Source organism: Ascidia mentula, chromosome 3, assembly GCF_947561715.1.
Source record: "Ascidia mentula chromosome 3, kaAscMent1.1, whole genome shotgun sequence".
NCBI classification, from domain to species: domain Eukaryota; kingdom Metazoa; phylum Chordata; class Ascidiacea; order Phlebobranchia; family Ascidiidae; genus Ascidia; species Ascidia mentula.
The window spans coordinates 2,293,380-2,320,958 of NC_138568.1; the positions used below are offsets into that span (position 1 = coordinate 2,293,380).

At 42.7% G+C, this 27,579-nt stretch overlaps 1 protein-coding gene across 2 annotated transcripts; it reads right to left on the bottom strand.

The window, feature by feature from the left end:
- Positions 1 to 562: 562 nt before the first annotated feature.
- Positions 563 to 25,598, bottom strand: LOC145894069 (uncharacterized). 2 transcript variants are annotated; one of them, XM_082982509.1, is made up of 25 exons: positions 25,285 to 25,598; positions 24,997 to 25,134; positions 24,337 to 24,561; positions 24,039 to 24,149; positions 23,643 to 23,822; positions 16,673 to 16,781; positions 16,317 to 16,429; positions 14,045 to 14,126; positions 13,703 to 13,876; positions 13,252 to 13,366; positions 12,514 to 12,659; positions 12,176 to 12,258; positions 11,209 to 11,333; positions 9,596 to 9,758; positions 9,284 to 9,424; positions 9,127 to 9,220; positions 8,884 to 9,051; positions 8,475 to 8,568; positions 8,035 to 8,191; positions 6,713 to 7,243; positions 6,375 to 6,489; positions 3,872 to 6,087; positions 3,673 to 3,790; positions 2,387 to 3,562; positions 563 to 2,206 (listed from the first exon to the last, which is right to left on the bottom strand). In XM_082982509.1, exons 1-25 carry the CDS (start codon positions 25,405 to 25,407, stop codon positions 1,044 to 1,046), a joined length of 7,860 nt encoding a protein of 2,619 aa, XP_082838635.1. In that variant the 5' UTR covers positions 25,408 to 25,598; the 3' UTR covers positions 563 to 1,043. The 2 variants fall into 2 exon arrangements, with proteins under 2 accessions (XP_082838635.1, XP_082838636.1); XM_082982510.1 differs by having other exon boundaries at positions 6,701 to 7,243.
- Positions 25,599 to 27,579: the final 1,981 nt, after the last annotated feature.

Sequence of the window (27,579 nt, forward strand, 5' to 3'; positions counted from 1 at the left end):
TTAAGTGGAATTATACGCAAATTCAAATACGAGTAGAGCCACATCATTTGAGTTTATAAACTGAAATGAATTGGGGCAGTTGCTGAGTATAAACAGAAAAATCAAACTGACTGATGCGGCCTTTACAGGGCAAAATATATTTTTCTGATTTTTAAACATCGTATGAGCTGTCGGCCAGTTTCCTTTTTTCTGTTTATACCCAGCAATTATACATACGGTAATCGATCTAAAACCTGCCAGGATGGCTTGGTTCACTGATCCAGTCAAGTTTAAACTACTGATTTTCATCTATGAATTGGGGTATTCACCATTCACCTGCAGATGGGATAATCTGTGACGCCTCGACAGATACTAATACAGCGTGTCAAAATATGAATGAGCCAATATCTTTTAAGTACCCGAAGCGTCAAGTTTAACTTGTTTATTCAGACTGTAAGTTATAGGTTTTTGGCATCAAATCTTCGCAGCCGAATTATGCCTATTTCAGACTAGGGTCTTTGGATACACTGATACAGACCCAGAAAGATGTACTTCGCTTCACAGAATTCCTCCACTCTTTTGGTTGAGGATTCGTTTTAATGACTCGTCGACAAGAAAACGAACGGCGATGAAACAACAGGAGAAAAAAAACTCAAAAACAGCCTTATTTACACGGCGAGAGATAAAACGGATGAGCGAAAAGACCGCGTACGAAGAACCGCTTGTAACGAAAAAGTACAACGCAAAATATGTGTCCACCTTGCGCTTGCAAAACAACGTCTTTCGTCTCATTGAAAATTAGGATGTTTGAAACCTTTTTGTGTGATTATCCCGATCTGCACGAACCTTTTTCGGGCAGTGAATATTTGATCTGCGCACGGTGCAGAAGGTACGCGGTAGGCGCAAAAACGGCGGTAAACAGAGGACGCATAAAAAGTAACGACGCTGTGAACTTCATAGAGCGACTTAGACACCTTAACGTCAAGATAGAAGTAGTAAATTGCAAGGTTTAGTTTAGGCCGTGAGAGGGCGCTAGACAAACGCACGCGAGGCATCACGTGACACTATCTGTAGGAGAACGAGTTGGGCCCGTAGTAGCCTTGGCTTTGTGCAGGGTACGATCCGTAAGGTGGCGCTGCGGGGTAGGTGGGGTGAAGAGTTGGCCGAGCATCGTGAGACGAAAATGCCAACGAGCCGTACGACCCAGGGTGAGGGTAGGGGTCCGCTTGTCTGGCCCCAGGGTAACCACTTTGTCTGTCACGCTGCATTAGCATAGAGTTATGTTGATATGACCCGGAGTTTCCGTGGACGAACTTGTGCGCTTGCACGGACGTACTCGGGTACTGCGGGTCGAATTGGCAAGGCCCGGAACTGGGTCCGTAACTTGGGTAACTGCTGAAACCCCCACTGTAGGGTTGGTCGTAGGGGCCGGGGTATGGGTTCGTGGAGTGTTGCCGCGTCATACTCCCCCCACGCGGGTTCCAAGCGTAGCCGGAGCCGTAACCCGTCGCTAAATTCCCCTCAGTTGGGGGTGGGTAACGCGAAGAGTCAGATAAACTAGCCGGGGGAGTGGACGGCGGGGGACACGGGTCCATTTGAGTAACCACCTGCGGTTGGACGCTCGCCGGGCGATCTGGGTGGCCACTAGAGGGATACCGCGGTCTTCTCAAGGCTCTCTGTGGAGGTGTGAACGCATCTGTGTGGGTTTGTTGTGTAGTGGAGGTTGTCCTGGTCGAAAAAGTCGAGTTAACGCTCGTGGTGTGACTCGGTATATCCCGGGTCATATTTTGCAGCTTCACTAGTGCGTTGGGGTTGCTCCTCGGCACCGAAGGCGACAGATCTTGACTTGGAACGACCGATGGAGCGAGGGGACGACCCTCCTGGACGCTCTGGCTGCCGAAAGATTCATCGGCGTGTGGGAAGGTGCAATGCGGTGTGGTCGGCGTCTTGACCATCGCGGGGGAGCGCTGCTGCTGTTGTACCATACACGGCATGAGTTGTACGCTCTGAGGTGGAATAATCGAACCGTGACCGCCCTGGTTGAGGTTGGGCGAAGGCAGATTCGTGTAGGAACCCGCCGAATTGAGTTGTTGTCTGGCTTGTTGGAACGGCTCTGGACTCAGCATGGTTTGTTGTGGTTGCGGTGCGCCGCTCGGTTTCGGTGGAGTCCCTTGGCACGACGACATACCGTGGCTTGGAGGGGATGCGAGGTATTCGCTGCCATGGCCTGTGGAGTGGATGCAATTCGTTGATGATTGTTTTTTAATTGAACAACTCTAATTGAAACATTTGCGGGAATAAGTGGACATTTATTGAAAAACGCGACAAGTCAATATTTTTGGTTTTGTCAGTTTAAAAACACTTTTAATAGTTTCAACAACTTAGCACATCATGAACTACTACATACCTGAATCGTTGCTAGGTGCTGAGTACATGACACCAGGGGGCGCTGAGAGGTGAGGTTGCACAGCTACAGACATCGAGACCCCCCCATTAAGTGAGGCCTGGGCAGGGGCATAAGTCCCTTCTATGTGCTGCACAGAAGCAGTGGTGGAGATAGTATGGTCGCAACTTCCCGGATTCACGCTTTCCGGGGAGGTATACGGACTGCAGCTGTTGTTGCTCAGAGTTTCGTAACCGCTCGTTGATCCGGAGCCCCCGGGGACGTTGGACGCTCCCTGGAAACCGTGCGCGTGGGCCACCTGGGCCGGTATGGGGTTTACCGGTTGACATGGTGCCGGCATATTGGGGGTTGCCTGCGAGCTTGCGGCCGCGATTTGTGGAGGCGGTTGGTAATTTCCCTTAGGTGACGTCATCATGGGCTGTTGGGCACCCTCGTCTATGACGTCACGGCAAGTGGGGGTACCCGCGTCGGGGGCCATGCACGATGCCGTGAAGACATGCGTTTCCGTGTAGGGGTTGTTTGTGCTGTAAGCGTGCTGTGGTGGCTGTTGTTGTTGTTGCTGTTGGAAGATGTCGGGGGTGTAACTCCCACCCACTTCCTGTGGCTGAAACCCGCCCTGGGGCATCGAATCCGGGTATTCCCCGCTTTCCCGGTAGCTCTGGTTGAACTGACACTGGACTTGAGCCGCGAAACCACCTTGGATTTCGCCCATGGTTTGGTTGTCGTACGACTGCACCTCCATTCCACAGGACTGGGGAAACTCCCTGGGGTCTCCAGGTTGCACCCCGAACTGTTCAGGGGTCTGTTGTTGGCCAGACATGGAGCCGATTGGTTCCTCATTTCTGCCGCTTTGTGGAAACGTCTGTTGCGCGTCCTGGGGTACATCCGGTAGGTCCGATTCGATGTAACTGGTCGCAGCCGTAACAGCTGACTCATCACCGCAAAGCGCCGAGTCAGCAACACGATCTGCCAAGTCATCTTGTGACGTATGACGAGTAACTGGGGTGTTTTCCAATTCAGGACATTTGGGAGAGGGTCCGATTTGAAGGTCATGGCAATGCGGGTCTGGTATGTTAGACGCTTGTTGGGGTTGCATGGGGTCATCGTTGGGGCCGGTGTTTTCCCCTTGGGGTTGGTTAGGTGAAATGATAAACTGGTTTGACGACTGTAACGTTTGATCTGCCAAATAGAAAGTCATGTTGTTGTTTTTCTGTTCTCGACACAACTGCCAGACACACTAATCTAAAGCAATTTCGAGTACTTTGCAAGCATTCACACGTCTCACTTACCCACTGGTGACCCCGAACCGACTTGGGTAATGGACGCCACGGCAGCGTTAATTTCCTTTTCTTCCTCAGAAGTAGAGGAATGTTTTGATAAAATCCCCGACTGGGGCTGGTCTTGTGTCTGCGGATAAAATAAGACAAATTTATTAACAGATCCTATTCACACAGGAGCAAAAAACCATAACAGGGTCGCACAACTTACTGTGCGCGGTTGATGTCTGTGAACTTCCTCGTCTACTTGGGCATTAAATTCGTCGTTACGACCAACTTGCTTCTCACATTTTTCCTCTTTTGTCTCCTCCGCCAGGGCAGAGGAGGGTCTGACGTCGGCAACGGATGCGAAAACCGCTCCCATGCTTGATTCGTCCAAGGCCGGTGAGTTTAACGAGGCGGGACTCCTTCTAGGATCGGGGGATTTATTGTCAGGCCAAGCATCTCTGGTGCTGGCACTGCTGGATGTCACGCCTCTCGAGCTCCAGGTTGGTAGGGTCGGATCGCCATAACGACGCAATGCCTCTTCCTCAGCCCGAATTGTCGCAGTGTCGCTTTCACTGCTGGAGGAATCGCCGTCCGACTCTGAAGAAGATTGATGTTCACCTCGTGGAGGTTCGCCTGGTGGACTCGGACATGGAGACAGATGACTCTCATGAGCATCCTCATCCACTTCCTTGGGATCTGGTTGGCTGAATACGTCTTCCGGCATGTTTTCCTCTTCTGCCAACCTCTCTAGTATTGGAAGAGGAGAATTAGGAAGATGATCTCCATCTTCTTGTTCCTTGTCTTCCGAATAGGATGTGTGGTAAACTCCACTTGTTCGGTGCACGGTCAACTTCAAGCCTGGAGATTTTTTCTCCGTTTGTGGCGTTGCAATTTCCTCAGAAACTTCTTTCGGTTTCCTCTTAACCGTTGTCTTCGAGGTTGTCCCATCCTTTAAGGGATACTTTCTGGGTCTTCCTCGGCCGCGTTTGATACCTTCCACTTTCTTTGTGGCCTCAAAGCGTTTCAAGGCCCCCACATTCAACTTCTTCTGTCCCTCGGTTTGCAATTTGTCCTCGGTTTCAGATTCTTTTAATTCCCTGCCTTTTCGCTTCAGCATTTTCCGTGACTTTTCCCTCCACTGACTGTTGAATCGCGACGCCTCTTCATCCTTAACATCCATAAGCTCCTCATCTGTCGAATTATCTTCCGAAGATTCTGCCGAGGAGCAACTGGAGGACTCTGCATCAGAGGACGATGATGAAGAGTTGTCGTTGTCTTCGTCGTCATCAGGTCTGTTCATTTCACGGTAAGTAGTTAAGGATGGGGATTGTAGGTCAAAACGTCTGCTGGTGCGTTTGTATGCGTGCGAGCTGGCCGCTTTAAACGACATATTACTGAACGTGTTGTCCAGTTTAAACGGGTTGGAGTTGGATTGGTTGGCGCCCGATGCACCACTGCTTAAATTTGGGATCCAGAGTTTTGCGAAGGCCACCGTCCCTTCCTTCGGTTTCAACGAACTTCGCGCCGATTCACTCGTTTGCATGTGGGGGCTGTGTCCTAAAAAAGAAGAGCTGTGGTCGTTTCCCGCCTCTGTCGGCGCCTTTTCTTCGCTTGGCTCCTCATGCACTGGAGACGGTGGCAGCTGCGGCGGGAAATTGATCCGCGGTCGCCCGCGCGGACGTTTTTTCTCTTTAGGAAAGCCGAGCACGCCGCTCCTTTTGAGCGCACGGGAGGAGAGCACACAACTTGCAACGAAGTTTTCTCCTGCTATGGCTGATCTTCTTCTCTGTTTGGGTTCAGAATCGGGTGAGAGGAAGGGACTTTTCTTGATTTTGCGATTCAACTCCGCGTTTTCAGTTATTGGCTGACGCTTGGGTGGAGTCAGGGTGACGCTCGCGACCACCACATGGTTCGAATCGTTCAAAGCACTGTACAAGGTTCCCGCTTTGCACTCACTGCCTGGTGGCTTCTGGTCGCTTACAGCTATGTTGTTGTTGTTTGTACAAGCAGTAAGACCAGTGCCATCGTTCCTTCGCTGGAAGAAGTGATGCATTGTGGTCTGTACCGGCTTTTTCGGCGAGGCAGTGAGTTCCTGTTCCACCTCGTCAGCCACAAGCGGCGCTATACTTATGGGGACAATATTTTTCGGCCTTCCAGGTCCGGATCGCTTCACAACCGCGCCCATAGCAACCCGCCGTAGAGCGTTGACGAGCGGCTTCTTGATTTTCCGCTTGATGGCGCCCCACTGGTAGCCCTTCGACTTGCGGCGACGACGCTTGCGAACTTTCTGCACCAACTGAAATTTGGCTGGTGGTTGGGCTGTGGGTCGGTCGTTAGGCGCGGCTTCGACGTCATTGCTGTCAGCTTCGGGTTCTTGGTCCACAATTTCCCTGGAGCAATGAGCTTCGGCCATCGACGGAACATCGCCGTTCGTTTTACCTTCAGGTAAACATGTTGTTTAGGATGGGAGAATGGGTCGCAGTGAAACTGTCCAATGTAACCACTTTAAATTCGGCCCAAATATACAAGACTACCTTTAAAAAGGCGAGAAAATACTTAGGAAAGCAACGATTTTCATCTATATAAGAAGTGTTTGTGCAATCATATTAATCAATTTATCGATAACTTTACAGACACATTGGCAGACTGAACACGTTATGACATTGCGTAAACATCTGAAACATAAACCCCATAATAATATGTTCAGTGAAATATCAACCACAAACCTTCTTTGCTCGTTTCGTCTTCGGAATCCGATGAGAAATGCGGTCCACCAAGTCTCCACCCGCTACCATCCGTTGGTAAATCCGTATCACTTGCATCCAACTTTTCCGATGAATTCTGTGTCAGGCATAAACAACAATTTCACTCACGTTTTTTCACTTCCTTTGTCATATGTCGGTCTTTATGACCAAAAATGCCAGAAAAATAAAAACTTTTTTTAGTTAAAGATTGTTTCATTTGCTCGACCTGGCTCATTACCAAGGGCGGTTTTATGCTGTGCAATGCCCGTAACAAGCCGCACGAACAATTCACTCTTGTGCAAAAAAACACAGGAACTCACGTTTTTCTTTTTCTTCTTCACAACTTTTCCCCACGGATATCCCTTCACCTTCCTCCTCCTCTTCTTTTTCATCCCGGGAGATCGGAGGACACCTGGAGGAGCGAGAGAAGACGTGATCTCCTCCGTGTACATCCCCAGTCTATCCTCCACCAGAGGTCGCTTTCTCGGACGCCCTCTTTTCCTGTGCTCCGACGGGATAAAACCTTTCGCGATGTCCGCGTTGCTAGGCGAAGTGACGTCATCGGTCATGACGTCACTTTTGGGAGGGGGCTCGCGGGTTTGGTCGGATTTCGGGGGAGTTTGGGGGCGGTCGACAGAAGCCTGGGGAGAGGGGGCGACTTCAACGTTCTCTATGTCGGAGGAGTGGTTGCTATGGTGATTCCCTGAGGTTGGAGGCTCCTCGTTTGCTCCTGTTGTAGGAGGAGGAGGAGGTGGGGGAGGTTGTCTGCTGGTCGGTGAGAAGTTTAGACGAGATGTGGGGGAGAGAGGGAGTCGCTTCTCGGGTGTGTTCGAAGGCGACTGAAGTCCGGACTGTGGACACAATAGGGAGTTGAGTTCCGTCGCCATGGCAACCACAAGCAGAGGGTGAGATATTTGGAAGGAAGCGGACATAGTTAAAGTTATATAAATTAGTTACAAAGACTCTCGACTGAGCACAGTTGTTCATTTAAATGGACCAGGCAAATCGGATTAATATTTGGATGGAAAGTTGTAATTGTTCAGGTCTTACACACTCTATTCAATAAACATTGAAGAGACATTCTACTAAGCACAGTTGTTCATTTAAACGAATCAGGAAAACTCACAAACATGAGGGGCGAGGCGCATAGAAAATAATATTGATGTTCTCAAGAAAAGTTGATTTAAAACCTAATGAAACGTACGTGAAATAAACGTAGGAAGTTTACTGATAATTCATCCCTCACGGTTAACTTTGATAATATTACACTCACAGAATGCAAAATACGTGTTCTTGGGATACATATTCTATGGATCTGCAACACGGATAAGATTCGGAGTCGGCCGAATTCGAAACAAACATTTCATTACGACATAAATTTACATATTGGTGGTAAAAATTGCACGCACTGTTCGCATCTTTTCCAATGTCATTATTCGTGCGCTAAATTCGCTAGTGTTTCCTTCGTACAATTCTATTATCGTGTATTTTCGTCAATGTGCGACGGTTGTTTAAACTTTTGTTAAACACGTTGAATGTGGGATTTTCAGCACTTATATCACATACACCCGTAACGCTAGCCGGGTGGTTATTTTTCAACCGAGAGTCAGAAGGAATTGAAACCGTGAAGATTGAAACAAACCTCATCTGTCAGAAAGCTTGTGGAGGCAACGAGGGGAGTCCAACGCAGACAATCGGGGTCGACTTTGGGTCGCGGCGGTCTTGCAGGGTTGCTTCCTTGAGCTTGGCGCTTCTGTATGTACTCAGCTACGACTCGTCGTTTCCTCGAAAGATTAAATCTGCGAAGTTTCCAGTGTTTGTTTTGTTACTTGGACGAAACGACCGAGGGATTTCATGGAGCAGATGAACATTGTGTTTTTTCAGTAGGGTTCAGCATGTTAGATTCGATTATATGTTCGAACGAACCCGAGTAAAATTATAAACGAACACAAAACTATGCAATGTGAAAATATGTTGCGATTGGCCTTTATACCTCAGGACAACACGAGCGTTTCCACTTGTTCAACATATTTAAAACCTTTTTCAAAACGGTCAGCTGAAAATAACAACGCAAAGACTTACTTGTACTGAGCTGTCCCTGATTCACCGTTCATCATTTTAACTTTAATCATACCCAGTTTCTGGAGGGTGTTGGCAATATCATGCGGGCAGATACCTGCAAGTGGATTATCATGTTTTATCATCTGCGAATGGTAGATTTATAAAATACAGCATTAACCATTTGGTTAGGAATAAGTTGTTTTTTGTTATGCTGTTTTTCAGTGGGACATTTTTACCAACAAGTCTGTACTAAAGAAGGAAAAAAAGTCAGTTACTTGCATCAAATAGGCCTTACCTACCTTTCATGCCATGAGCTGGCTTTGATAATTTTCAAATTTGTTTCAAAATCTTTAAACAGGTTGAAACCAAACGGGGTTTAAAACCAACTACAACCACCCTCACATGTAATTATATTTGATCAAGTGCTTACCAGTGGACTTGCTTATATCCCGAAGTGAAAGATGTTTTTCATCGGTCTTCTTTGAGAGATACTCGAGCAGAGCAGAGCGCCAGTAGGCGTCGTAAGATACCTGGCCCAAGTCGGAAAGGGGCTTCTCCGGTGACCCAGCTTGACCTTCTTTGCGTGACAGCAAGTAACCTGCAGGTCGGGGTTACTCAAGGTTAGCCTCGAAAGCGAACATAACGAGGTCAAGATCAACAAGAATGAACTTACTGAAATCGATGAGGAACCTTCCGTATCCTTGGCGTTGGTATTGCGGCATCGTCATAATGCACGACACGTTGTATTTCTGCTGACAGTGTTTCTCCTAAAAAAAGGGGAAAAAATTTGTGAAACACTGGTGATGTTTTTCGGAGATTTTGATTCTCACCTTCGAAAAATAGCCGACCAGATGGCAACCCTTGGAGTCGTTTATTGTGAGACAATAGAAGGAGAATGGTTCCACGTCGTAATACAGCGTCTTGTGGTCGAGGAAGAGCTTTGCGAGCAGACATAGGTTTTGACAGTAGATCTGAAAGAGAAATTTTAAGAAGGGAATATCGTACCGCACTGGATAATATTCTCTCTGATTTGCGTTTTATCAGAAGTCTTTCATTCAAAGGTTGGGCAAGTACACGAAGGAAAATACGGTTGTCTCAACTATTTTGATACATACACTGTTGTGTCAAGTCAATGCCTTTACCTTGCTAACATTGCCATCCACTTCGAAGATTGACAATTGGTCGGATCTGTAGATCTCGTTCGCTGGTGGATGAAACCACTGACATTTCTTCGCGTGGCGCTGAAGGATTGCGTGTGATTTCATGTACTTGAGGCAAAACTCGCAGAGGTAGAGCTTCTTCAGCCTGCAAGAAAAATGCAAAATATGTGATTTTTATGGTCTATATGGTATCGTCTGCAGGCATTTTAGCGTTGTAATAAACGTGTATGTCCATCAGTTTCCCTACAGGCTGGGAAAAATACTACCTTTGTTATGTAGATTGGATTAACGACCAGTAAAACTAATAGCAAATCCGTTGCCAACGTTTAAAGCGCAAACAATGGTTACGACGTCAGTTCTTTCGCGTAAAACTATTTTTATTTCTATGGACCTAATGAAGTTTTATTGCCTGTGAACCCGTTCCAAGTCCTGGGAAAACGCAACTATATATGGCGTGCACACAATAACACACACGCCCAAATCGAAAGCGAAACATGATCCGTGCGCGCGTATTTATTAATAAATGTTAGTCAGTTACCAAAATTACCAAAAAAGAAACGCTCACAGATAAAAATATGCTCGGACGAAATAAGGCGGGAATCGATAATGCGAATATTTTAATCTTCTTCCTTGTTATGGGGAAGGAATGTGGGCGTCTTGATTCGTTGGATCTCAGCCAATAAGGTCGTTTTGATTATTTAACCTCACTCGTTTATTCAGGGCAGACCCATATATAGACTCCGCGCAATTGGACTCATTCCGAATTAGGAATAAGGGAAAGGAACGACTCTTGTACGGTTAGTGTTGCAACATTTTTTGTGATAAAACATTTACGCGAAACAATATTGTCTCGAAAGCACCAGAATTCAACGTTAAATATAAGCTGCTGTTTAAATCACCAACAAAATCAACCGAAAACGTATCTCGCGGACAATAATTATGTGACAAAAGAAAGTGGTTCAATTCATGTTTTGTGATGTGTTCTAAATATACATGCGGTCACGTCATCATGACAAACAAGATTTCATTCGAAACTGAAATTTTGTGTCAGAGCACGAAAGCAGAAAATCCTGCTTCTGCGCCCTCATTGCTTTCATCAACAAAACTCAATAAAGTGAAACGAAACCGCTGGGTATTTTAATCTCCATGTGAAGGATAAGGTATCGCCAGACCAACAACAACACCTTCAATATTTCATGGGGAAACTGGGGAAAAACACGTGTAGGAAAGGTTGTGATTTATGAAGCAAAAAGTAATGTGTTGTTGGAAACAGCGGTATAAATAATATTTAGTTGGGAATAGTAATATCGGCAACGTATAAACACTACTGGCTAACATGCACGTCATAATAAACTGAATATGTAATTTTTGGAATGTTTTGCACAAATAGCTTGGAATGTTTCGACCAAATATTCGAGTTTTAAAAGTTGTTAAAGGAAGCAGCATATTTTCCTATTTCGGAAAACTTCAGAATCAGGGTTCTATGGCCACCGTTAGTTGCTGACGCCGGCTAACTAAACTAAAAGCTCTTGACACTACATTCCCAGTAAAAAGGCAGATTTGTTGAAGAAATGTTCACAGTTGTTGCCACTAACCTGGCGTACTCCTGCGGGTAAGGTGACGAGTACCAAGTCTCAATCGAGTACTTCCCGAACTCGATGCTTTCCGGACATCTGACCGTCGACGGATCGGGGTGTTCCCCTTCTACGACACCAGTTCTCTGTCGAAAATTGGGAAAGACAACGAGATTAGGAACTTACAAAAAACGAAACCTTTGAATGAAGAAAAAAACGCAAAATTTTCCACATTTAAAACTTTTATAACAAACGAAATTTCGCGATTTTGCCTCGTTTCATCTGCTGTAAACAATAGTAACACACTGCAATGCGGACAAAAAGCACAAAAAAGAACACAAGGGCGCAGAAATGATCACCCGTGAGCCAACTTGTTCAATAAAATCTTAATACTGCTAGAGAATCAAAAGAGCATTGTGAAAACAACGCAGAAGTAATGCCATGCTTACGCATAGCAAGGCGGGATCGCCCCACTGCGCAGGCCCTTTATATTTGGCGATCACAGCTCTAATATTCTGATCATAAGGTTCACAGGCTTGTGAACTTTGTGAAAACAAACAACACCCCGAGCATAAAAAGACTGGCCCAACATAATGCTATTAACATTACCATGTTTAAAATCTGTGACGTCGGTCAGGTCGGCTCCTTATAATCATGGAGCAACACCAACCGCGTCATTTAAACAGATGATGGCATACGTTTTTGCCGAAACGTTTTCTCTTAAACATGACAATGTTAATAACAATACTCAGAATTATGAGGAAATCCGTGATTTGTGTTCCTAAACAATACTCTTTTCCTCATTCCTCATTACTTTAGGTTCCAGTTCGATGCCAGACCTGGCAATAGGTCGTGTCGTACGTTTTCACATCGCAATTTAACTGTGACATATGAACATGAACGCGAAGCGACATTCACTTATATAGAGGTCCCTTAAAATACATTGGGCGCTGGTAATAACGGACGGGAAGTCAACAAGCCAACTTACATGTAACGATTCCTCTCTCGCTCTGAAGAACATATTCTCGTCGGTTTCAGTGATGTTTGCCTTGCACGACTTGTCAGTGGCGTCTGTAAAACAGGAAACGTATAAACGCTGCCATCAGGCCTGTCATAATTCTGTTCCTGTCTCTAAACAATGAGGATTTGCATAGAAAGGACAACGACCGACCCATTGTGTTTAATACACAAATATCCGGCAGATTTTAATACTTGGGCCTACAAAAGTGCGATCACTCTATTTAAACGCAAATAGTCACAAATTTAGAAGTGCACTCTAGGCCACATAGTTGGTCATAACATGCAAGTCCACAGGATATTGTGTACCTTTTCCCACGGCGGACCCATCCTCTTTGCAGCCAAGTTCGTCTGAGCTGGATGAGGCCTTGGACGTGCGCTGCATGATCATCAGCTGTGTTGTTCGTGCTTGTGACGTCATAGTCTTCCTTCCGCCCATCGACGGCGTAAAAAATCTGGAAACAATAAAGAAATTAATGAATTTATTCCCGTTCCTCTGGTTTAATTTCACATTCTGAAGAACAAAAATTTTTAAACCATAAGTTGAAAAGTTTTGAGAAATGCGAAAAGGCATAGAGGCCAAATTTGTCAACTTTAACAAATATAATAAGTTCAATAACGACAGGAAAATGTTCGTTTAAAATAAGACATTGTGGCAATAATAAAAGTGTGCTTCGGCAACAGAAAGTCCTCATGCAAATAATGACATCAGGAATACAATACAAATTCTACCTGTGTGAATGTCAATAAAGGCAATTTATTATCCCACACTGTCAACAGTTCATATCACAAGGCAAGGATTGTAAAACCTACAGAGCAAACATTGCAAAACCCCGCAGCAAAGGCAATTACACCTTGAACAACATTGTCCTATCCAAAAAAACCTTTGTTTGGTCTTTTAGTGACGACAAACACTTCAAAATAATTTGAAAGCCTGTATTTGTGTAAACCTATACAGGGAGAACTGTAAATGATTTATTGCCATACACTAGGAATAGAATTGTGCTTGGAAGGTTACTCCACTGTTATTCTAAATGTAAAAATCACCTTGTCATTCCATCAATTAGACCTTTAGGCTTCTTGTTGAATGGTATCTGAAGGAGATGTTGACCACTTTCAGACAAAACTTCATGAGGTTTCTCATCAGTTCCTCCGGGAGAGTCTTAAAAGAATTCTTACATAGAAATTTGTTTGCTTAATATGCTGAATACTTTGTTATTTATATTACATTATTTATTCTCGCACAAACAACTTAAGCTGTCGTTTCAAACAGGGTACCTTAACTCGTTTAGGTTTGTGGCCCAGCATGCCTTTTTAATTCTGTAGACCCCTAATCACTGAAGAACGTTTTTGGATATTTTTGCACATACAAAAAATAAACTTCATTAATAAAAGTAATATTGTTAAAGAAAGAGACCCCCACGATAGGTCATTGTGGACCTTCCATGGACCCCAAATTTGAAACCCTGCTTTAAAACAATAATAATCAAATAACTACCAATTGTTGTGGGTAACTCTCCATTTGATGTTGAGTATGAGTTAAGTAATCTCCTCTGTGCATTAGAAGGCCTGCCAGGTCCACGGGAAGGTGTTTTCCCAGTTTCAAAACCCGACCTGCTTTGTTTCTTCTTTCTAATGGAATCGTGTCGACATAGCTCGCACACAAAAGAACCTTTAATGCAAAAGACTAAGATTAAAAAACTGTGCTGTTTAATTTTCACATTTTCTGTTCGAAATTGGTAAAATTGACCAATTTCTAGGCATGTTTTTTGCTCTATAGTTGTACAATGTATAATATTTTCAAGGAAAAATGTAACAATCACCAAAACAACCTGACTACCTTTTGGCATTTTGAATAGAGGGGGCGTGCAACACTCCATGTGGAATCCACGGTCGCAGGAGTCACAGAACAGCAAGTTATCCTGCAAAGCAACAGCATGAAAAATAAGAGATAAGAAACTGAAACTGGGTAAAATCTAACTTATTGCTTTGCCACATTCGTAATTTTCTGTTTTGCAAATAAATTGTAACTCAAACATTCTAATAATGTTTATATGTATGTATAATATATACATATATGGCATTAAGTGAAAATAAAAAGACTTAAGTTTTAAAAATACAATGCAAAATTAATAAAATCAATAAACCCTAACAATAAACTGTTGCAAAAAATGTTTCGGCAATATTATATTTAGAGTGAGCAGTATTCCAGAGTGTTGATAGAGGTAAAGAGGTGATGAACACACACTTCTTATATTGAAAGCAGCTCTTTGTTGTCAAATTAGCCGGTTAGTTTGGGGCATGGTGATGGTGTTTTTGACACTAAGTTGGGGCCAAGTTATAAAGTGAAAACACAAGCCCGGCACTTGGCAAAATACCACAATTTCGGTGAACCGCGTCTGCGAGATCAGAAGCGTGACCAACATGACCAAGCTGCTGTAAAAACGTGAATAGAATCGTTCAGTTTGTGTTGGTAGAGCACCTCCACACCTCACCTCGCCTCTAGGGGCTTCAGACAGACTACGCGCCTTTGAGCAAACACAAGTGTTTTTTTGAGGTTGTAACTGTGCGTGGAGTAGTGCTAAGAGTGTCACTTAATGCCACTTGTCTGCCGCTTGCCAATTGAAGCTGCCACCAGGGAAGGATCTAGTAGGCGTGTATAAATAGATATTGTGGCCTGGGTGAAGCAACCATTGAGTAAAACATGTCATGACTTGGATAACAGGAGAAACAAGATGAATTACAAATAAAAGGATACAAGGCTGTGAAAATTAAAATGACAAAACTCTGTGTTTTGAACGAATTAAAAACAAATAATTCATCTTGAATTCGGCTTTCACAAATAGGTGCATGGAAAAAAAGCTGTTCATATTCCAGTTGACAAGTGTTTGTACAATATTAAGCTACTGTTTAAAATCATTATTTCCTGGGACAACCAAAAGTCGAATACATCCACCTCTATTCAAGAAGTCAATTAAACTATGGTTGACATTTTTTGAAACAAAACACTTTCTCAGTACAATAAATGACAAAACTAACAAAAGTCATACAATTTGACAGGATCGGAATACTTAATTTAGTAAAATCACTGTTCATACTAAATTCAATAAATCAATGTCATTCAGTTTCGAGACACCACAGCCTAATACAGGGGACAATTAAATCAGTGAAACAAGGTGGCAGTTTTGTTAGCTTGGCATTAAAATGAGTGGGTGCATATGGCAATGGCCGGAAAATCAATACTGCAATGATCATAACAAAACAAACATTGGCAACCTCCTGCCCTGAGAGAGGTTCAGTGGTGATTCATACTGTGGAGGCGGTTGTTGGGGGCCACAGATATTTGTCTGGGCAAGTTTGTGTGTGTTTTTATCAGATTACCTATGGTGCAATAAAGCACCCAGCTGAGAAATTAAATAAATCACATCTCAAATTTACAAAAAAGTTTCTTTTTCAAATCAAAAAAAGAATATATTACGGCAAAATTATTGAATCAATTACTAATTGTGTGTTGTACGTCAGGTGAGCAGCATACAAAAAACTCAGCCAACAGCAAACTGTTTATGATTGCAGAACAAACAATGTAATTATAGGCCTTGAAAGTTTTAAGACATAACACAAATGTATCAGCAGGTCCCATGACTCATGTCATAATTAATTAAATGCCATGAACAAGACGGGACAAAGATTGAATGAAATGAAAGTACTGCCCAACACACATTAAAGTTCATTTTCAATGAATCATCCAAGAAGCATTCTTTATGTTTGACAAGTCTTGCTCTTACTCTTTGTAAATACACAATGATTTCTTTTGACAAATACTGACACACAGTAGTGAAGAACTGTCATGATTCATTAATAAGTAAGTTGAAGGGGTCTGTTTTAGTCACTACACATGTCACATGATGTAAAAAAAACTTTTATTGGGGTAGAACTTGATTGTATTTGTCTTTCAAACATCATCACATGGGCTGTTGTCATATATATTTATGTTATGTATAATGTTTGTTGATTTTTTTTTTGGCATTTGGGAAATTTCGAATTACATATCCTTGATGTAACTAAACTTGATTGAATTCGAAACAACATGAACAATAAAGTAAAGTACTTACTGCATTGCCTTTGGATCCACATACTTTGCAACTCTTACACTCTATGCATTGCCATTGCAGGTTGCGAACTTTTGCTGCAAGCTCTGAGGACAGTTTCATGCACGTTGGGTGGCCTGAAACAACACAATCACAACATATAATTATCCACTGCTGTTATATTTAGCTGATGGCAGTGGGTTAAATGATTTTGACACAAACCTAAATTAATAACTTGGCCTCCTGGCCCAGGTTTTATTTCAAGTCTTCGAAATTTTACAATTCGGCAGAAATTAAAAACGCTACATTGTTATTAATAATACAACATCAATTTACCAGGTGTAGTTTACAAACACACATGTACAGCATAAATCAATTACCACTATTTCCACAATCAATACATGACAGCAGGGGCTCCATGACGCCATCCTTGTTACATTGTGCAGTTCCACGGCAGTAACCGCACACTTTCATGGGTGCAGCGGATCCCTGAAATAAAAGGAATTGCATACGTTATTGGCAGAAAAATTGAAGTTTTTCTACAAATAGAGCTGCAGATTTTCTAAGTAGGTATGTAAGTCTACCTGTCAAAAAGGTAAAGTGAAATATATACACGCATTAAATACAATCGGCCCCTGAATACAGGGTAAATACGGTCACTGTGTCCTTGACGATCTATTTCCAACAACAAATCCCCAGCATTACGAACTAATTGATGTTGCCCGTTTATCGATTGGTTGTGCAACATACTTCTTGGGTGAAAAACCCGTTTGAACCAAAGCGACAAATCCTTTCATTAAAACGCTATTAGACGCACGAACGTCCCTTCACAGGCAACCGACCACGTGACACTCGTCGTCACATACGACCTCGTTTGACCCGCATAAACACAGCGCGAAAGGGGGTTGCGGGATTTACTTTAAATGGTTCAGCGGTTCACCGAAGTTAACCCGGCAGTTGAAAAGCGCCCTTTACGCTCGGGTCAACAAGTATTCGTTGAACCTTGACGTTTAATCGAACAACCAACGACGCGCATCAGACCTGGGAAGGGTTAACAGGCAACGCGACTCTCTAACTTGCAAATCGCGCGAGCGGCCAACAATCATGTCACACTAATATCGAGCGACTCGAATGCCATACGGAGGGTCTCTAGGGGCTTGACAGAGAGGCTGCGATCCGAAATCTGTCCAGACCACCTTGGTAAATAGAAATTAGCCGTCGATCGATAAAAAGTCGAGCAAGTCGGGACCGGACGCCTATCTATCTATTATTGAAGAAGCAATTTGGTTGGAATTGGGCCCGGAGCACAGCTTGCAGAAAAAAGAATGCGTAACACTGTGGCCCTCATCCTCTTGATTGTGGACGACTTAAGACGTCAAATCTGTGCGCCTGGACGTGTGTGATGACTTGTGGTTGCGGTTTTTAGGGCGACTTAATTTAATGCGCCGGAAGCCATGCAGGTCGCAACAGTTAAACCTCACCAGCGAATAAGACAGAGAGACACGTTTGCGCTTTCGAAAGAGGGGGAGTAATTGGTGTTTGTCGACTGTCAACCCAGTCACCACATGCGGTAAAAGGTTGTTTGTACAAGATAAACAAGTTCATGGCCCAGAGGAAACTTCAAACAAAGCCAACTGTGAGTTCGCTGAACACTAAATACTGGAGAACAACAAGGCAAAAAGTATACATCCCCCCATATGTTGCCTCCGATTTTGAAAAAAAAAACGAATCTCCGAACTTGTTTGCGCAAAAATATCATGATGACCTTGGCGTACACGCGGCGCGTATCCGGTATTGACCGGCTAAGAAAACATCACGTTTTGTCGCAAACAGAATCCACACGGCGAGTCGGGGAACGACGGATGACAGCAAGCCAGGGGTCGAGACGAGGTGACGTCGGAGACATCTGTCTTGATATTGTACTTGCACAGCTACCCGACTACATTATTCATGAATCTCTCGTCATCGCGGGCAAGTACTTTACGACGGTGCCATCCCATCGATCCCTGCCCTCGCGACTCTGTTTTGAGAATGACGACGAATTGCGCGCTTTGGTCTATTTAAATGTCCCGATCTCGTGCCAAATAACCAGAAAATGAACTCGTACCGGTGAGAAGAAGAACGTTTCGATATTTTTTTGAATAAACATGGTGATGGGTAACAGAGAGTGTCGACCAACATTATCGGTGATTTGAATTTCACAATTCCCAAAAAACAATCACAAGAGTACATGCAGACTTGTATGACCGAATATAACGCACGCGGAGACGAAATTCAGCAGACAAGTACGACATTGGGCCTCGCCAATTAGGAATCCGTAATTAAGGAGCTATTTGCCAATAGAAGTGCCGCAAATTGGGCGGTTCAAGAGAAAAAAACTTCCCCTCGGGCTAATGTGCAACTGTGAATCGTCTGTGGTGGCAAAAAAAACGACTCAAGCCGTCGGTGCGTGTAGAGAGACCGCATGAAACGCACGTTGGCCTTTTAACTTCAACATCGGATGTTTTTGGCATTTTGGCAACGGCGCACACCAGAACACACACGGGCATGAAGTCATAACAAACACGTCAAGTGGCCCGACCCTTGCGGTTGTATCAATAGTCTGCCTCGTAGTTCCAGGGAATTGGGATAAGCACGTCACGTGTTATTGGGGACACGCAAGAGAATAGACCGGGACGGTGTAAGGATGATTACAAGAGAGACAACGACGCCCAGGGCGTTCAACCAACCTTCCGCCAAACCGCACGACTCGATCCCACGGACTGGCGGCGGAAAGCAAAGGGTGAGAGCGGAACAAGAGTGACATCAACGCACGCGGTTTACGAAACAAACGACCTGGAATCGGGTTGCCCTCTCGTTTATTAGTTTGGAAAGCTTTAAGGTATACGGGCTGTACATTGGATGTTTGGGGTATATATGTCAATAGAATTTATTGAAGGCAATATTTTTCCGACTTGTGGGCAACCAGAAACAGAACGCGATCGTGATATATCACAAAAACATTGGTAAGGGCGGTATTTCCCCTTGTGCTGAACATTGAGAATTTCGGACGAAAGCAAAAATCTTTTTCACGTAATCTGGGTCATCAGGTCGGGCAGTTTGACCTGAAGCCCGTCTACCTCAGAAGCCGTTCAATCAAGACAGGTCGCACGAATTGCTGATCGCCGATAAGATAGGATAAGCGTGTAAGCAAGCTGCTACGTTGCCCGCCGTTCGCCTCAAACACCCCCGAGATGCGATTTCGGACGTTCAACCTTCCAGCCAAAAGATTATCTGTTCTGGCCAAGTTATCGCAAAATGCATCGATTGCAACCCAGGTGGTAACATTTTAAGCGAGGAAGTCGCTGGTTGGTTATTTGGATAAAAACACATTAGATCCCGGTAAACCGTGACGTCACGCACCTTGGGGAGCACTATGACGCAACAAAGCGCCGCAACAACATATTCAAGGGCGGTGAAGAGAGACAAAAACACCGCGATACAACCGTCAGCCACTTACGAACGTACCTTGAACACGTCATATGAATACTGGCTGAGTAAACAAGTCTACGGTCAGTTCGGTGTAATTTTTTGTTATGATTGTTGACGTTTTGTTGCTATGTTGCCTATGCGTTTTTTTTCTTCACGAGCATCGGGGATTTCACAACCGTCTCGGAAATTCTGTGACTTGCAGACAGATGGTCACTGTTTCGAGCTGATAGGTTTCATCAGTGGAGCTTGGTGTGACTGTTACTGACGATCTTGTCAGGCAATTCTCGAAAATGTGACTACGCAGTTTTGTTTAAATTTCTGTGTTAAAGGAGGAAGCACTTCTCAGGTTGTATTAGATTTCATCTACTTACTGAATGAATATGAATGGAGCAAATAAATTTATCCCGGGGTAATTCTGAAATCATTCGCAAACCCTTAATTAAGAGGTGCCATAATTGCCCCAGCCAACGATGCTCTCAACAACAATGACGCCCAAACCTACAATCAACTTAACCACGCACTGGCGCAAATTCATTTGGCAACAGCATATCATTAGTGGCGGTTGTCTACAATCATGGATACTCCATGTAAATAGCTCAGCACAAAAGATACAATCTCCCGTATCAAAATTGCGACTTGTGAAACCAATTGAGTAAAAAGTTGTAGAGTGTGATAGAAAACAGCTCAAAAGCACCTTCCAGACGTTGACAAGTACGTGCCAGCGCATGGCACATCTTGTAGACAACAACGCTAGCGCGAAGCCATACATCTACTTAAATGTCATGGGACGGTTGGAGTAAGCACGACAAAATGTCAACACGCAGAGCTGGCGTTAAAAACGGCGACAGAGATGCGCGAGAGACAGTTGAAGCGCGTGTCACACCACACACACGCAATTGTGGCTAATTGGTTTGGCGGAAAACTGTATTCGCGAGTAATTAACGAGTACCTGATATTCGAAGGCACTTTTAAGAAGCACAAGAGTCTACTTTAAAAGCCATATTGCCCGCAACTTACTTCCAGGAGCGTTATTTCGTCTGCCAAAGTTTAATTGTACCAAGGCTAACGGGCAAATATACACAATCCTGAATATTTGCACGTCCTAACCTCAGGAGAATGTCCAGTAAAAATTGGTATAGGGATTTTCTGTACAAGTGAAGAAATTTGAGAATCTAAATTACGTTATCGGCGAAAATAAAACGCCACAAGTACCAACATCCACAGAAATCTATTCCAATAATAAAACCTCACGAGGTCAGAGCGGCCGTAACAGACGCACGTAATTCGTGACTATTCATTTATAGAACTGTCAGTGACCCCAAGAGCAACGCCACAGATTCAAAACAAATTCCCTTCGACAGAGGGGGTAGCAGGTGAGTCACGGGACATATTGAGGTAGGATTTTAATATTACGCGCCATATAGTGACCGCCACCTGGCCTCCGGGGTCGCGAATGGCGTGAGTTATGCATTATTTATATGCATTTCCCATTGCTTTTTTGTGTAAAAAAAATCAGGCCAGTCTAACAACCATATCATTGAAGTCGTAATCACTCCAAATCAGGACCGCAGTAATTTGGTAATTCCGTGACGTAACAACCGGTCTATTTTGATCACGACGAAACCGTACAACATGCAACGCTTGTGATCCGTAGCCTCATTCTTAGGATACAAACCCCCAGGTGACGTCAACGACAAACCAAGCAGAAAGCTAATGTAGCAATATGCCAAACAAATAACTCGGCCGACGAACACCAGGTTAGCCGTAAGCAAAAACCCCAGTCCCAAATCGAGCCTTACAACCTCCTGTTGTTTCGCTGACTCGACTGATGATGCATATCCACTTCGCAAAACAGGGGAAGCACCGGTTTGGGTTTTTGTGGCACACCACCGCGTGACGGGTTTGTGGGTACTCAGAAAGCTGGCCCACGTACCACGTGGTCACAGGAGTGCTTGGCAATTTGCCAGTTCCTAACCATTCTCACGGAGGTGCGGTAATTTAAACGCCTCTGAGGCAATATTTAACCTTATTTGCACGCGGTATAATTTAGTACTTGTGCATGTTGAACACCAATAATATATATTTTTATAGAATTATTGAGCAGGTGATTCAGAGTTAAGAGCTAAATAAAAGCCAAAAACGTGACCCACAAAGGGCTTAGTCATTTCATGGGCCCATGGTTTGGCCCGGTTAACTAGCCATGGAAGTGTAAACAGCTTTGACATTTCTGTGGGCGCGCAGCACCACGTACAAGTACTGCGCGTCATTGCCAAACTTTGTCAGGGACAGGATACGTGATTAACAAGGGATGCACAATTCTTATCGCACATTTGTGGCTTAAAACGCGCGTAAAAAAGGATTGAATTTCCACAAATTTCGCCACAATAATAAGTAAATAAATATAACTAAGAAAAAACCATTGGAGAAAGGTAGCGTACGTGCGGGCAGATATTTTTGTTACAGCGGAGATTAAGATCATACGCCCGCCGTCGCCGGGTATGGTACATATTACCTCAATTATTACCAAATCGGTCACTTCAATTATACCGACAATGGCTGCAAACTTGTAACATTGGGGTATATTTAGCATGCGGAAACAGATTTACGTAGATAGCCCAAGCACAAATCCAAACGAAACCAGTGCGACAACAGCTCCTTTCCAACCTTCTCACACTCGTCGATATTAATATCACCGCTGAGAGCCCTTCTCATGGCGCGTAAAATGATCACTCATGCGCATCTACCGCCATTGTGACGTAAGATTGACGTAACAGTGCGAGTGAAATCGATTGCACAAGGACACGGGTGTAAGTCCTGTGACCTTCCTGGGGGGCAGGGTTGGTCACAGGGGAATTACGACCAGGATTATTTAAATGTTGTAAGATGTTTGTTCAATTACAGCATATGGGTGGGTGTTCTGAAATACCAGTGCCTGGTGGGAGAAAGTGATATTGGAGCGGGATAGCGCAGCGACACAAAACCACTTGGCTTGTATTTACACAACAACGATATCCCTCAATTGCCAAATCCGTAATTGCGTGTTGTCACGTGCACATTTATGATGTCATTTTATTTACGATGTTGTCTTGACAACAACAAATTTGTTATTTTTTGGTGTGCTACGCAACCATTCGTAACGAACACTAAATTGACTTGAACATGTAACCAGCAATTGGACTAGGATAGAAACAAGCAATTGCAATCAAGCCACGTTGATTTGCAGGACAGCTACTCAAAAGTAACGAGAATCACAAGCAACACCGGATAAAACTGAAATCGGAGTAAAAACAAATGAAATGAGCTGTTGGTTGATGACGTTTGCTCATGCGCAACCGAAAACAGGTCCAGAGGAAAACACTTCGTACGTAGACTGGGTTTGTAAGGGTTTAAGTCACAAAGCGAAAACAAGCGCGAAAGCGTGACTATTGCGGTTAGCAGCTGCCTGCTGTTTGCCAGTCTAAGCCGCGCAGATTTCGTTAGAAACTTCTAAAAAAGGCGTTTGTGGTGTTCTTAAACATGCCGCGTGTTTGTGCTAGTCACGTGTAACAAGATATTGTCTCTGCTCTGCTGTATGAGGCATCTTTAAGGCTTTGCGCGTGCTTTTCCCACAAAAGTTTACGCATACACCCGGAGCTGAATGATTGTATGCACAATAACATGAACACACATAAATATAAGTGGTTGGGGAACATCAACATATACATGTGAATGTATATCTTATGCCAATTGGTGTCACAATTAATGCTTCAGCCATACGAACTGAACAGGCAGGACATATATACTACATTTCAATAACAATAAAATTTCCGAGTTCTGACATTAGGGATATGGAGTTTCCACTAAAGGTCTACATTTGTCACCACCTAAACAAGGACTCACCTCAGTTGAATTACTTTCGTCCTTGGCTGGAATCGGGATGACTTTATTTGCTTCCGGAGAAACAGGAAGAGCATTGGGAGCAAGACGAAATATCAACCCATCCTTCATCAAACGGCCGGCATTTACAAGACGCTTGCAAGCTAGTCGCAAATGTCGGCTGAATTCAATTGCTGAAATCCCCTACAAAACATAGTTGCCATAGTTACAATAACTACTAGTACCAAAGCATGGTATTATTATTGACCTAAACTTACATCAAACCCTGGACTTAGTACATCTTCTACGCGGCATATGTTTACAAACTTGCTTGAACTAATCCTATCACTTTGTACCACATATATACATTGTGGAAAGACGGTGCATACAAAGGTCTACTGATCTGCTGATTAGTATTACCTCAATGTAGTAAGTTGTTTCCAGGTATCTGTCCATGTCCTTGATTGTAGCTCCTTCGGGTTGGGACAGTCCCTCAAGCGAGACTTGAACTAGTTTAATATAATCCAACACCTACATAAAGAAAGCAATAGAAAAACCAACCAGTCATTATGTTTGCACATATTGTCATGTAATTTATGATTTGTTTCATACAGAAACCGTTTAAATTCGACTCAAAAAGTTTAATCAAACAAGTCTGTTTGTAAGCAAGGATGTGTAAAACCCAAATACTGAGTAACACAGACGTGTGTATGCAAACCTGCAAAGTTCTGTGCCTCATTAAAGGATTTCTAGGAATTAGAGTCAGCTCGGGTGAAGCTATTTTTGGACTGGTAGGAGAAGACAGTGGACTTTTGTGAGTATTTGGTGTTGAGATTGGTGTGTGACGATGCTTTCTGTCTTTCCAGGACTTTGAAGCTCGGTCACATGCGCGAGGGGTCATCGTCTCAGGGTCACGATACGAGTATTCACCTTGGTTAAACACCTAAACAATAAAGTATATATATATATATAGGTTTTTCATTAATATCAGCTGGCTGGAAATTAATACACTGTGAACACTAAAATCTAAACGAAGCCATATTGGCACAGCAAACAACCAGTAGTATTTACTGGTTATTTCAGCTGGGTAGTAATTAAGAAACTCCAAACCCTAACCTCTATGTATACAATGATTTATATGGTCTATATAATACTGAACAAATCTAATGGTCTTGGTAATGAATCTAGTGTTACTTAGAGGCGGTTGCAAAAACTGCTCAATGTAAGAATACACTTGATTTAATTACCTACATATTTTTTAATTTTGTTTCAAATTGCAAGAAAAATTGTTTTAATGTGGTAGATATTGTTTGGCAGATAATAAAATAATCCACATATGGATGCAAAATTTTGCTGTTAACCCCGAAGTGTTAAATACTTTGAGAATTTTGCCAGATGATGACAAATCTTCAAGTCTATTGGTGACATCTTCGAGAGAACAGTCACGAGCAGCAGTTCGATTCATCACCCACTTGCTGATTCTTTCCAGAGAGGGTCGTTGTTTCTGTGATCTGATCTACAGGATTTAAATGATCAGGATATGAATACAACAAAAGACATATAAGATTTGTATTTGCAAGTACTTTTATGACATGGATATGCTGTTGTGCAGCATTCGAATTGAGAATATTGTGTAACTTTCTACAAGCAATTCGGACAAACTTACTCTGCGAATGGTTTCAATTATAGCTGTAGACAGTACATCCATTTCCTGTGAATCCTTATCAAATCCACAGTTACTGGTGGGGGATTTAGGTCCCAATGAGGAGGTTGATCCACTCCGGACCATTGTTAACCTTTAGGTTTTTGTCTTTTTTGTGTAACTCCAGAGAAGTGCGCGTAAACTATGGTTGCACTGATATAATATCCAAGTATGTTATGTCACTTCTCCGCACCTAAGTACTTTTTGTTTGGATGCAACTTTATACATCTTGCTCAGCACATTTGCTAGGTTTAAGTGAAACAACCTGTAAACAGCATAAAACTAACACAACACAATCTTACTCTGGTGTAAGCCTGTTTAGTTAACACAATATTTTAAGACAATCAACTGTTTGTTTACAAATGGCAATGGACCACATGCAGCGCACAGATACAGGAAACATATTGTTCATCCTAGCTATCAGCATGTATCCTGCACTGACACTACTGAATGTCACACTATGACAAAGTAATGGAAGTGTCAAGATGCAAAAATCACATCTACCTCATTTCGTCATGTGTACAAAGAATTTCTTGCAATTCCTGGTACCTGTCAATGTGTGACACAAACACTGAGGTGGAAATACATATGCCTCAGGCATTATGATACTTGTCATTTTCTCACCACAAACCAGGCAGTCATGGCTATATTCTGTATATTATGTGCAACACAATATTTTTAGTTTTTAAGGAAAAACAATGACAAGCAAAAAAAATAACGAACAAATACAGCAGTTTAGCAACCTTCCAATAAACAGGTTTGAAGTTAAAATTTGTAAGGTTGCAAACAGTATAAAGCATATCCACATTACATCATTGCATATTTACAAATTTAACATAATTAACAAGCAGCTCAAACACAGCACACATCTTCATGTAGTAAAATGACTGTAATTCAATGTTGTATATATATACACACAGGATTTAGAACAACACATAGTGATTATTTTATCTATTGGTTTTTATGTCTTTGCACAAACTTACATTCAATGTTGGACTTTACCATACTAGTAATACATTATTTAAATTTTCATTTGCCTCTAAAATGTGATAAAGTTATATAAATAAGTTTGCTTATTTGTATGCTTATTTAACCAATAGTTACATATTACATCTTCACACATTTAGAAAGCTTTATCAGGTCAACAAATACCGCCATGTAGAAACCAATTTTCCTGAACACTAAAGTTTGAAGGCGAAATTCTGATTTTACTTGTTTTCAAACACAATATTTTTTTGTGAAATTTTAAAACAATAAGGTGTTTATTAATAGTAACAAGATTGGTTTGTAACATTTTAAGCATCTAGTTAGATCAACTCGACTGTGGTGTTACAACATGACTATAAACATCATTCCAGAATACATCCTGTAACATGATGAAATAGGATTTCCAGTCTTTATCAACTATCATCAATATGCCTATGCAATCAAACAGTAAAGTGAGGGTTTATCCTAAGGAGATATCTTTCACCATCACTACATCATACATATTAGTTTGTTTATTTATTTTATTATGGTGGCATAGTAGCCTATACTATAAACAAAACAAGCTCGTTTTAATTATAAATTACCTAATTAATCCACTAAATATCAGGTGATTAGTTTGGTATCAGTTAAATCTACCTGACACTACTATAAAGCCCACTGATTACTATAAGTTCGCTTAATTTAAAGTCTCATAACACGAATAGTTGTCTATTAAAACCTGATCTATCAAAACTAATATTAACGTATACAGAAGCTTCCATAAACAAATAAAATCCATAGGCAGTAAATTATGCAACATAACGCAAACAACACAGTTTTCGACAACGCCATCCATAACTGCGCAAATAAAGCACAACCATTCGTTGAACAACTCCATTACCAGTGATGCATGGAATGACGCGATTTGAAAAAGTGTTTTTCCTGGTGGTCGCTTTTGTCGGTGAAGCAATTATGTGTCAAGCACAAAAGAAACCAATACAATGCAATTATTGTTAACCGCCATTGACAAACTGCAAGTACAAATTGTATGCTCAAGAACATTGCTAAGGGGACAATATTTTATTGTCACCGCCAACAAACAATATGACCGATATGACAAACGAATAAAATATCAAGCATAGAAATCGTACAATTTTATCAAGTCAAATTTCTGAAAATATCGCGAAGTTTCTGTTGCGAATATTGTAGTTGAGATAAAAACAATATGCAAACACACTATTTAGTAGCACACATGCTATATACAAAAAATCACTATTATTGCCAGACAGATTG

Coding starts and splice junctions, on each gene's coding strand:
- LOC145894069 (XM_082982510.1), bottom strand. CDS start 25,407: ATGGTCCGGAGTGGATCAACCTCCTCATTGGGACCTAAATCCCCCACC. Junction 24,150..24,336: donor TGAGGCACAGAACTTTGCAG/GTTTGCATACAC, acceptor TTCTTTATGTAG/GTGTTGGATTATATTAAACT. Junction 8,192..8,474: donor TCAGGGACAGCTCAGTACAA/GTAAGTCTTTGC, acceptor GAAACTTCGCAG/ATTTAATCTTTCGAGGAAAC.